The sequence below is a fragment of the Danio rerio genome, chromosome 10 (genome assembly GCF_052040795.2).
Source record: "Danio rerio strain M-AB ecotype USA chromosome 10, GRCz13ab, whole genome shotgun sequence".
In the NCBI taxonomy this organism is placed as follows: Eukaryota; Metazoa; Chordata; class Actinopteri; order Cypriniformes; family Danionidae; genus Danio; species Danio rerio.
In genome coordinates, this window is record NC_141030.1 from 9,138,851 (window position 1) to 9,151,945 (window position 13,095).

General features: G+C 36.8%; 2 protein-coding genes across 3 annotated transcripts in view; one reads left to right on the top strand and one right to left on the bottom strand.

Moving 5' to 3' along the window:
* Positions 1-13,095, bottom strand: part of tctn1 (tectonic family member 1) — an 845,382-nt gene that overhangs the window by 405,908 nt on the left and 426,379 nt on the right. The window lies entirely within an intron of this gene.
* Positions 1-13,095, top strand: part of itga1 (integrin, alpha 1) — a 114,146-nt gene that overhangs the window by 60,250 nt on the left and 40,801 nt on the right. For both annotated transcript variants that reach the window (XM_087270092.1, XM_087270091.1), the window contains exons 8-13: positions 3,071-3,221; positions 3,730-3,904; positions 4,442-4,515; positions 6,640-6,784; positions 9,494-9,636; positions 11,331-11,474. In XM_087270092.1, the coding sequence (XP_087126218.1) occupies positions 3,071-3,221; positions 3,730-3,904; positions 4,442-4,515; positions 6,640-6,784; positions 9,494-9,636; positions 11,331-11,474 (832 nt within the window). The remainder of the gene's footprint in view (positions 1-3,070; positions 3,222-3,729; positions 3,905-4,441; positions 4,516-6,639; positions 6,785-9,493; positions 9,637-11,330; positions 11,475-13,095) is intronic.

A 13,095-nucleotide genomic window follows, 5' to 3' on the forward strand; every position in this document is an offset into this window, starting at 1 on the left:
GCTTGCCTCCGAGTGGAGGGCTTTCCCGATGCAATCAGTTTGTCCGCTTAGCTCACAGCGTTGCGGAGGCCCCGGAGGAGGAGCCGGAGCCGGCCGCGGTGGACGACGACCGGGATCAAGTCCGGGGAACAGCAGGTTCCAGAAATCAGGTAAGACGAAAAACGGAATCCGAAAACGCGGTCGAAATCGAAGACGAGGGCTTTTGCTTTTTTTTTTTTCGATCCGGCGGAGAACGGCGCACGCTCCCGAGAGGCGCCCGAGACACGAAAAAGCGCGCACACCGGCCTCTCGCGGATCCGCGAAAACAAAAAACGCTCGAATACGTACCTCCCGGGACGTAAATCGCGGTCCGCAGAAACGTCCGCGGGGCTACGTTTCCACAATGAATTTATTCTAGTTATTTTGAGTCCTTTAAATGATTGAGCATGGTAAAGTTTTTTTCACTTGTGTTCTCAAGCTTTTAAGATGATTATAAAACCTTCTAATTACAACCAATGGTTACATTTAAAGGGATAGTTTCGAAACCAGCTGTTCATTTACTTACCCCCAGACCACTGTCCTTTATTCAAACATTAAAGAAGCTTTTTTGCTGAGGCCTCAATTACACTAATACGTTTTAGTTTTAAAATGGCGTTTTAAAATGAAAACAATCCGCATCCACTCTAGCGTGTCTCAAGCAAGTCAAGTCAATTTTTGTCAGACTCAAGTCAAGTCAAGTCACTGCCCAATTTAAGTCATGTCAAGTCGTAGCTTGGACTAGCAAGTCACTTTCAAGTCAATCTAATTATATATATATATATATATATATATATATATATATATATATATATATATATATATATATATATATATATATTCATTTGAAATGACACTTTCATCACTAGTGAATCAGATGGCTTTCAGCTCAGGGGAATGTGTGTGTTTACTTCAAGACCATTAAAATATTATACTATTAATTAAACGAGACCCTAAATGACAAAACCAATCTTAAAGTACACAGGTAAGATTTTTGGGGGGGAATTATTGAATTAAAATGATAATTTTTTCTTTTATTACTAAAACCATTATTACATTAAAAGTAAAGATCATCTTTCTCAATGACATTTTGTACATTTCAATAACTCCAATAAACATGTTTTCATTAGTAATATGAATAATTGCTTTCTTGTTTTACCTAGCTTAATTCTTCATTTTCCCCTGATAAATTGTTTTTAAAAAGATGCATGCGAGTAAAAAAAAACTGGAATATAGCATTTAACAGATTGTTTTAATGCAACGCAAATAGTTAACTATATGCGACAAACAAGAGATTTTTTTTTTTTACAATAATTTCATTTATTTTGACAATGGTATACACTGTTTACTTTCAATGGGTTAAAGTAAAAAAACTGTTGAAAAAGACATCCACTATCTTTTACCATTTCAGGAGCCATGTGCACCGCTGACAGGTCAAATCTGCTTCTCTCTCTCTTTCAAGTTCAAAGCAAACTTGAATGCAAAAGCATATGTATATAAAATAGCATATTTAATAGCCTAATGACATCATCAAATTAATAAAATATACAGCAAGTGAGAAATAAATGACAGAAAAAGGAATAAAAACAGAATGTCTCTTAAAACATTCATAAATAATCATATTTACAAGATTAAAACGTGTAAATTTAAAGAGGGAAAATGCGTTGATTACTAATGGTGTAGGTATATTTTGCAGCCAGTTAAGACCAGTCATTTTGTCCTCTCAAAGTATACAGTAAGTTTTTCTGAGTCGTTTAGATTCAAGAATGAATTATTGAATGTTTCTCTCACACATGTGCGAGTAGTCAGCTGCAAAGCAAAGCGAAGTATTCTTAAATAAAAAAAATTGCAAAAACGCATACAATTAACTGACATCTTTAGAAAGCAATACTCAAATTCTGGACATTTTAGGACATTTAAAAATCTAGCCGGACAAAAAGGCATGTGTTTGTATGTCAGCAGTGTGGGGTGCTGACAGTTCACGGGCGCTTAGAACGAAACGAGTTACAAAAAGAGGATTTTCCACTAAATCAATCGCGGATGTTTGGTTAAGTTAGGCGGATACAAAACAGTGTAGAAGAATGATAATAACTGTAAAAAACTGTGCCCGCCCAAGTAAAGAATAGTATGAGTAAGACTAAATAGTATGGACTTTAAGTAGCCGTCTGGTTTGTAATCTTTAAACCCATAAATATTTGGCGGAGCGCCTTGCATTTTTCATCACTGCATTATCTGATGGCCGAATAGCAAATGAATTGTTCGAATAAATCGTTCAAATGAATCTAATGAATCATTTAAAGCAGTTTTTCTAAACCAAATGATCCAGTCCAGATCCAGTTAATACTGCGCATATGTGACTTAGAGCTTTCGGTTTTGTTTTTAAATACATTATATATAACAAACAGTTGTGTATTCAACAAAACAAGTTATTTCAAGTCACTTAACTCAAGTCCAAGTTAAGTGTCAAGTCATGACAGCCAAGTCCAAGCCAAGTTGAGTCTTTTTTGGATATTTGTCAAGCAAGTCTCAAGTCCTAAATTTTGTGACTTAAGTCACATGACTTAACTCGAGTCCCCAATCTCTGCTGAACAGCTCTTTGCTACGTAACCGTAGCAAAACCTGTTTTAAAACTAAAACATTTTAGTGTAAACAGAGTCTAAATGTGTGGTTTTGATGATTGATAAAATGATAGTCAACAACTCTTACTTAGATAAAAAAATAAAAATATTTAGCACACTACATACTACTGTGAACTCGATCAGAACTGTTTTTTTTTTAAGGCTTAAAGGTAATAATAATGTTCAGTTTCTTTCGTCTAAGTATCTTTAGGAAACTGTTTACTTGCCTGTGTGTGATTTTGACTCTCAAAAGTACAAGTAGCTGCTAACTTGCATTTTATGAATCAACAAGCACCATGATTTCAGTTTATAAAATGGTCTATTTCAGAAAATAAAAACTCCCTGGAGGTGAATAAATTAAAGCTAGCTTTGGGTGAGCTGTCACATAGGAAGTCATTTTAAAAGTTCAGTAACCTGATGTTGATTGTTTTCCAAAGGAAAGAGGCCTTTACAGTGGAGAGAGGAGCAAGACCAGGGGTCAAAAAAGTCATGGTGATCGTCACAGACGGAGAGTCACATGATCACCACAATCTGAAGAGTGTCATTGATCAGTGTCAAGAAGATGGCATCGAGAGGTTTGCTGTTGCTGTATGTACTGTATATTTATCATTCAAGCAAATAATACATTGTAGCCCCTGCTGAAAAATCCAGCTTAAACCAGGCTAGGCTGTTTGGCTGGTTTTAGCTGGTTGACCAGCATGGTTTTAGAGAGGTTTTGGCCATTTCCAGGCTAGTTTCCAGCCATTTCCAGCCTGGTCTTAGCTGGTCAGGCTGGAAAAGGACCAGCCAAATCCAACTAAAACCAGCTTGACTAGCCTGGTTTAAGCTGGATATAGCTGGTTTTGGCTGGACTCCCAGCTTGGCTAGGCTGGTCAAGCTGGTTTTAGCTGGTGATCTCCCAGCCTGACCAGCTAAGACCAGGCTGGAAATGGCTGGAAACCAGCCTGGAAGAGGCCAAAACTCCTCTAAAACCAGCCTGGTCGACCAGCTAAAACCAGCCAACCAACCTAGGCTAGTTTAAGCTGGATTTTCAGCAGGGAGATCATGGTTTAAGGTTATTGTGACTTTAATATGGCACATCATTTGTCCTTTGTAGGTCCTTGGTGATTATAATCGACAGAATAAAAGCATTGACGAAATAAAGAAGTTTATAGAAGAAATTGAATATATCGCTAGCGAGACTAAAAGTGATCATTTCTTCAATGTGTCGGATGAACGAGCTTTAGTGACTATTGTCGATACCCTGGGAAGCAAGATCTTTGCTTTAGAAGGTAAGGTACTGTACATAATACATACAAATGTTTTCTTTTACAACATACAGTTGAACAGAAAATGTTTACATGTGTTAAACAATGTAATGAAGTAATGCTAGCAGCGTTGAAAATTTGAGAAGCATGCTAGCAGTGTTGATAACTAACCTAGAAACATATTAGCAGTATGCTTAAATGCTAGCAGTGCAGAAAATCATGGTATAAATGAGATGCATGCTATAACTTCTTAATCAATTCAGAAACAAGCTAGCAATATGATGAAACAGGCAAGCGGTGGGGCTAAATCATGATTGAAATAATGTGATACACATCAAAAGTGTGGTAAATCATGTTAGAAACATGCTAGCATCGTTCTAAACTTAAAGATTTTACACCTGTTTTAAACACTAGGCTTTTTAATCTAGTTTTAGACTAACTATTGTATATCTATGCATATTTTGTTAATGTGATTGTCTGCATGAATTTTAAAGTGTCAATTTTTGTTGTAACCACAACCTTCCTCCTCAAATCAGTGACTGTAAAACCTTTATCTAACAGCCACATCTGGGAAGCACACCTCATCTTTTGAGATGGAAATGTCTCAGGCAGGATTCAGTGCTCACACGTCTAAAGTAAGTTGAATATAAGAATCAGATTCTGTGTGATTGTACCCCACCCCTGTTCTGTGTTTCACAATGACATCCTGCTGTTACTGCAGAGGAAACATGCAAACCGTTCAGTGTTTAGATATGCATCAGAGAAGGAAGTTTTCTCTAAGTGCGTCTTCAAAATGTGTCACATGGTTTCTCAGTTTTACCAAGTCTGTATCCAAAAATCATCCTCTGTACCCTCAATCACCATCCCCTACATCAGTCCACTAATACAGTTCACTTAAAGGAGTAAATGAAAACGAGTAAGTATTTTGCTAGTTGATCAATCATAATAGTTTTTTAAACCTTGTGATACAGTACCAGTTAGCAAGCTGTGTATTAGTAATTAAAGGAAGTTTTTGAATCATATTTATGTATACAAACATTACTTTAATTAAATAATTATTTATTTATAAACTTAACCAATATGATTCCTCTGGGAATGCCATCTTGTGGTCTGTTACAGAAATTCATTTGGAGTTCAGACTCTTACAGTGCATTATGAGTATTTCCTAACAGTTAAGCGTCCAGTATGGTTTCGGACATCACAACAAACGGCTGCAATATAGTGCAGTATTTAAGGGTATAGGGGTCAATTTCAAATACAGTCCAAGTCTTCATTCAGTAACACAATTACCAAAGTAATTATAGAGTGCATGGCTAAAACCTGGTAGGTATGGCATTTAAGTTAAATACTGAATGATAAAGATTATGTATTTTCTGTAAAAATACAAAAATGAAAGTTATGGTGAGGCACTTACACTCACTGGTCACTTTATTAGGTACACCTGTCCAACTGCTCATTAACGCTAATTTCTAATCAGCCAATCACATGGCAGCAACTCAATGCATTTAGGCATGTAGACATGGTCAAGATGATCTGCTGCAGTTCAAACTGAGCTTTAGAATGGGGAAGAAAGGTGATTTAAGTGACTTAATGTGGCATGGTTGTTCTGAGAATTTCAGAAACTGCTGGTCTACTGGGATTTTCATGCACAACCATCTCTAGGGTTTATAGAGAATGGTCCAAAACAAAAAAAAATATTCAGTGAGTGGCAGTTTTGTGGGCGTAAATGCCTTGTTGAGCAGAGGAGAATGGCCAGACTGGTTCCATCTGATAGAAAGTCAAAAGGAACTCAAATAAGCACTCGGTACAACCGAGGTATGCAGAAGAGCATCTCTGAACGCATATTACGTAACATTGAGGCTACAATTTACACAGGCTCACCAAAATTGGACAATATAAGATTAGAAAACGTTGCCTGGTCTGATGAGTCTTGATTTCTTTTGCGACATTCGGACGGTAGGGTCAGAATTTAGCGTCAATAATATGAAAGCATGGATCCATTCTGTCTTGGATCCACTATTCAGGCTGGTGCTGGTGGTTTAATGGTGTGGGGGATATTTTCTTGGCAAACTTTGGGCCCATTAGTACCAATTGAGTATTGTGTCAACACCACAGCCCACCTGAGTCTTGTTGCTGACCATGTCCATCCCTTTATGACCACAGTGGACCCATCTTCTGATGGCTACTTCCAGCAGGAGAACGCACCATGTCATAAAGCGTGAATCATCTCAGACTGGTTTCTTGAACATGAAAATTAGTTCACTGTCCTCACTGTACACCACAGTCACCAGATCTCAATCCAATTGAGTACCTTTGGGATGTGGTGAAACGGGAGATTTCCATCATGGATTTGACAAATTGGCAGCAGCTGTGTGATGCTATCATGTCAATATGGACCAAAATCTCTGAGATATATTTCTAGTACCTTGTTGAATTTATGCCACAAAGGATTAAGGCAGTTCTAAAGGCAAAATGGGGTTCAAACCGGTACTAGTAAGGTGTACCTAATAAAGTGGCCGGTGAGTGTAAAATGGAAGTGAATGTGCCAAAATGTTGAAGCTTAATTTAAATTTAAAGCATTAATGTAAATCTTATAGTGTTATGTGCTTAAAATAATGCATCAGGTAAAACCTTTAAACTGTCAAGTTGTTTCAAATGTATTCTTTACAGTCTTTAAATTGTTAAGATCCCTGTTGTGAGCGTAAACAAATTATAAAATTGGATAGCAAATTATTAGTTAACGTTTGTCTTTCTTTTAGGCTGGTGTCATGTTGGGAGCTGTAGGTGCTTTCGACTGGAACGGGACCGTAGTGATGCAAGCTGGGAACGAATTTGTTGTTCCCAAAAAAAACACCTTCCACAACCCTTCTGTGCAGAGATATGAAGGCATGGCGGGATACGTAGGTAAGGAATGATAGCAGCATTTTCAGTAGGTTTACCTGACAATGATCTACTAAAAACAGAAATGTTGGTGATGGTGATGTTACTTTATAAAAGACACCACCCACCAGGGCACATACAGTCCTGTAGTCTGACAGTAGGTGTGCATTTTCTGCCCCATATCACAAATTTTGATTATTCTAAACACATTTTATAGACTCACACAGAGAAAGAATACACTCTAAATGCACACTCACACTCTAAAGGCCCGTTCACACAGGACACTTTTTGGCCGCATTTTTTGTTGACGTTTAACACCTCGTGACTAAACAAAAGTTGCTACTGTGGGGGTGCTGCTTCAAAAACTTCAAATTGGCACTTTTGCTCATGTGCCCAGAGGTGCTGATGTTACAGTAAACACCACAGGAAAACAGTCAAGATGATCCCAGTTTTACTTTCATTCAATGCAGAAGATGACGCACCAAGGCATGATGAATGTGCTGCTGTTTTATTCATTAGTGTCTGAACACAAAAAGCTGTATGAAAAATGCAACAGCAACTAAAATAATGTCAGTAGGAGTGACGAGTAGCAAATAGGATTTGAATGGGAAGTTTCATTTCACTTTTCTTTCATGACTTGCAAGTTCATTAAGCACCATCTAATGTCAGTGGCTAATTTTGCATGTTCACCGCTCAACGCTGATGAAAATTGCCTGGGTGTGAATGCAAAAAAAAAAAAAAAGCCTAGAAAAATGCTGATGATAAGCGTAAGCGAAAAGCGTCCTGGTGTGTATAAGCCTTAAAGGGCCATGAACATCCCCCCCTCCCCCCAGCGTCTCGGCATGGTGTATTCAGACATCTAGTTTGAAAAAATTTAGGAAAGTGGGTGAGTTTAGCTTTGTTTAGGTGGGAGCAGGGCTGGCGCGTCCATAGAGGCGAAGTGTTTGGAAGTAAAAGTCAAGTTGACATCAGAACCCAACGTCAGGCGGATGTCAATTTCCAATGTCCAACCTAAAATCAACCTAAAATCAACTAAATATCAACGTCAAATCATGTTACACCCTGAGGTTGTGTGGACGTTGCCACTATGACATCTATCAGATGTTAGACTTTGGTCACTTTCCAACACAACTTAAAATTAATCAAATATCAACGTAATTTGATATCGATTTTGGAAGTCAAAATTCAAATTTTCAATTCAGCTTTATTTGTATAGCACTTTTACAATGTAGATTGTGTCAAAGCAGCCTCACATAAATGGTCATAGTAACTGGAACAGTGTAGTTCAGTTTTTAGTGTTTAAGTTCAGTTCAGTTTAGCTCATTTCAGTGTGATTTAAAATCATTACTGAGAGTTCAAACACTGTAGAGCAAATTCATCGATGCGTAGCTCTACCAATCCTGAACCATGCAAGCCAGTGGTGACAGCGGAGAGGGAAAAAAAACTTCACCTGATAGGAGTGAAGAAAAAAAACCTTGAGAGAACCAGACTCATGAGGCACGACCATTTTAATTTCTCCGCTGGCCAAAAGTCTTGTGCAGATCTTCAGTCACCACGGTCCTTAGACGCTGGCTAGACATTGAATTTTGGTCACCTGATGTCATGACCTAAATCTAACCTAATATTAACGTCTTATCGTCTAACCTTCGATGCAGCCCATTTATAAACACAACACTGAACAATTCGAACAATTCTTCTACTACTTGTTTTAAATACGGTTGGAAACACAACGTGGTGTCTCTCTGAACACTGTAACAGGTAAAAAGAGTCTTTAAAGCTATATCATGCATATTAATGAAGTTGCATCTCGTTCACAGTAGAGCACGCTGATTGGTCAGAATAAAGAATCAAATCTCATAAATTATTGAACAGATGTGCTGAAAACTCATTGATGTCACTTTGTACCGTCCAGTAGAGACAGCCAATCTCCATGCTGGAATTTACATAATTTATTTACATCTCATGGTTGATGCAGCTTCAAAATTTCTTTTTAAACCAAAAGAACGAATTTGCTGTATACAACGCAATAACAACCAATTTTCACTTGTTAGCTAAATATATAAGTCCTGATAGTGTTTTTAACAAAGTTGGACAGTAAATGACTGTTAACATCTCAATGTATATTGGTGTTTTGTAACCCTATAAGTTAGTCCAACCAAACTTCATGATAAATCACATGCGCTAACAGCATTAGTAGCTAGTTCCTAAAAGTCCCAGACCTAAAAGACAAGAAATGTGTAAATCCATGGTCTTAAATGATTGTACATCAGAGTACCAAGCAATCAACAATAGAATTCTTGCATATACTACATATTAGGAATTTTCTGTTCTTTATAATTTTCATCTCTGCGAGACAAAGAAGCTTAGAATAGAGGACAGTATTGTGCTAGTAGTCTAAACAGATTGTCGCGCCGTCTCATAAACAATCACACGTCGAGTGCAAATGCTCACACACTTCCCCTTTTAAGGATGTCGCTGCACAGTGAAACAACGGGAGTAACTTGAAATGATTCTGCTGATAAACGTGTTTGGAGAACGAGCTTCGTGGAAGCAACGTTTTTCTTGTGCTGATTTAAGGGAAAAGATTTATAATCATTCAAGTGGTTTATCAGAGCATAAGTCTCAGTGCTCTGTTATGAAGCAGTTTATGAAGTCTGCCACAGCTGGTTTTTGTTAAGCGTTCAGACTGCTGTAAATGTGGTGGTTAAGGTTGGGTTGTGGTTTTGTTTGCAGGTTATGATGTGCAGTCGGCATACACACCCAACGGGGTGTTATACATCACTGGAGCACCACGGTTTAACCACAGCGGTCGTGTGACAGTGTACCGCTTTGATGGAGAAAATGTCACCATAGTGCAGACACTGAAAGGAGAACAGGTATAGTCATAATCACAGATCACACACTGTTTTTGGTTGATCCCAGCATAGATCTACAACATGTAACCTTCTGTACCTCTATATAAAACATGATTAATTCACATTTCACTCCAGAAACTAAAGAAATAATTATATGAGACAATTCTTTTTTATTTCTGAATTTATATACATAGACTTAAAAATATCAACTTAAAAGAAAAATTAAAAATTAAAAAACTAAAAACTAGATTTCTGTACAAATTTAAAATGTAATAATAAAACCTATTTCGATGTAAAACTTATCACACTTTTTTCTCAAAAAGAGAAAGTATATATATTTTTCAAATTACAAAAATATTTTTAAAGCTTACATTTTTGTAAAAAAAAAAAAAGCACATACATACAATAAAAGTACAGTTGATGTCAGAATTATTAGCCCCCTTGAATTATTAGCCCCCTGTTTATTTTCCCCCCAATTTCTGTTTAAAGGAGTGAAGATTTTTAACAAATTTCTAAACATAAAAGTTTAATAACTCATTTCGAATAACTGATTTATTTTATCTTTGCCATGATGACAGTAAATAATATTTGACTGCATATTTTTCAAGACACTTCTATACAGCTTAAAGTGCCATTTAACAGCTTAACTAAGTTAATTAGGTTAACTAGGTAGGTTAGAGTAATTAGACAAGTTATTGTATAATGATGGTTTGTTCGATAGACTGTATAGCATATAGGGGCTAATCATTTTGACCTTAAAATGGTTTATAAAAAATTTAAAACTGCTTTTATTTTAGCCGAAATGAAACAAAAACTTTCTCCTGAAGGAAAAATATAGTTAGACATACTGGGAAAATTTCCTTGCTCTGTTAAACATCATATAGGAAATATTAAAAAAAAGAAATATATATATAAATTTTATGCATGTTCAATAAAAAAGGTCAGGAGAGGGTTTTTTTTTGCATACAAATGAATAATTCTATTCATAGAATTCTGTTATTCTTAATGCAATGCAAGAGTTACATTCAGGGGTGCACAACAAATTTCCTTTCCTGATTCCTGAGCTTTTATACATAGCTGATATTAACAGGTGGAGTTTAGTGGAATTCATCACTTGTTAGTAATTCTCCAGTCCTTTACTGGCACCCACACATACATCCTCTTTTCCAACTAATTCTCTGCACAACATCAAAAGCACAAGAATTCTTAACTGCAAATTCTGTAAAAATCTAAAAAATTATATATTTTATTTTATAAAAAACAAAATGCAACAGTATAGTATTAGTATTTAGTTTTCTTTACATTAGAATCAATATTTTATGTATAAATAGTAATAATATATAAAAAATAATAAATACATAAAAACATTTTATAAATCGATTAGTTTTATGAAAAGTTATCTTTTTAAACATGACAAGATTTTGTCCAAATTTTTGCCATTGTCTCATTGTCATTTTTATAATTTTGTAAGTGTAGCCAGCCCCCCAGCCCCCCCCCCAAAAAAAAGCATAAATTAATGTAATGTAAAAAAAAATCCATATAATTCATGCATATTCTAATATTTTTAACATAGCACTGCTTTTAAATGTACTTTAATTAATTGTAATTTACTGTAAATTTTAATACATACTACAAATTTTAGTTTTGTCTTGTGATTTTTTTCATGTTCCATTTCCTTTTCTGGAGCATTAATAAGCATGTCATGTTGTTCTTAGATTGGCTCCTATTTCGGCAGCGTCCTTCAAACGCATGACATCGATGGTGACAATTACACCGACATCCTCCTGGTCGCAGCTCCCATGTTTATGGGTCCTGAGCGGGATGAACAAGGGCAGGTCTACGTCTACAAACTCAACGAGGTGTGTATGTGTGTTTAATCCACATACTGGAAACATGTGTAAGGGAGCAATGCACCTTCATTCCTCCACAAGAGCATGTGGGAGCAGTAAATCTGGATCTGTCTTTAGGGAGTGAGTGTTGTGTTGTGTTCAGCCTCAGATAAGTGCTCCCATAGCAGGGGAAGGGCTGCTGGAATGAGAGCTTGGCATCATGGGAATGGAAATCTAATGAAAGTCTAATATCTTCAGCCTCTGTTGAGCACCTTCTGTCAAGAGCTTATAAACAGAGGTTTAAATGAGGGGAATTTCCATTGGTTTAAGTTTTTTTTTGTTCAGTTGTCAGGGTTTTTTGATATCTGTATTGATTCTGCATATCGCCAAAGTTCCTTTAATGGAATGTCAGTTCATCGAATAGGCGTTGTGCCTACAGGCAGCTATTTCAGGCATGCATGACTAAGTCCTATCTGTTTGAAAAGAAAGATCCTCAAATCTCAGAAACGCTTTGATAAACTCACAATTAAACGACACATTTTCAACTAAATCTGACTTGATGTTTGCAATAATGCTAAAATTTGGATAGCAAATGAAAAATTTATTTGCTTTTTGAATAGAGCAAAACACTAAAGTTTTATTCAAGGTTAAAAACAAAATGTTCTAGACAGTAAAATAGATTTTTAACTGAACTAATAAACCCTAACAAAGCAATAGCTGATGTTGCGAGAATCATGCATTCATGCATTACTCATGATGCTGTATAGAAATTTCCACCAATCAGAAAGTGGCGGTGAGCAAAATCCACCAAAAAAGTCCTCTAGTTCAACCTATTTCCATGACGAACAGCAAGGTTCCACCAATCAGAGAGTCACGCTGAGCAAAACCCACCAGAGCCATCGAGAGAGACTTGCGACAACGTCCATCATGTTTGATCGCCACATCAATTATATAGACTTTATGAAGCATTATAAAACATACACAATATTTATTTTTTTATAAAAAAAAACTTTAAAAAGTGCAAAACCAACCATATTTAGTTGTAACTTGGCTGTAAGTGCTAACTTACAGGAATTATTAAGAGGCTCCAAGCATACCTGTCAACACTCCTCTTTTTCTTGGGAGTCTCCTGTATTTCAGACCCATCTCCCGCCACCCTCCCGTTTTGTTATTTCTCCCGGAAAACTCTCGTGGCAGATCTGCTTTGCCTTCCGAAAGCATGTGCATTCATGAATACTTAAGAATGAGAGTCTTTTCATAGGATAAGAAAACTCAGCTATAAAAAATAATGAGAAAACAATGCATCATCACTTCACTTGAAGATTCACACTACGTCACTGATTTTGATCCCGCCCCCAAAATTGTCTTAAACTCGGAAGATAAAATTAGCTGACAAAAGCTCAAAATTCTCCAGTTTTCCCCACAATTAAAACTAACAGGGGCGAGGCAGTGGCACAGTAGGTAGTGCTGTCGCCTCACAGCAAGAAAGGTCGCTGGGTCGCTGGTTCGAACCTCAGATCAGTTGACGTTTCTGTGTGGAGTTTGCATGTTCTCCCTGCCTTTGCGTGGGTTTCCTCCGGGTGCTCCAGTTTCCCCCACAGTCCAAAGACATGTGGTACAGGTGAATTGGGTAGGCTAAATTGTCCGTAGT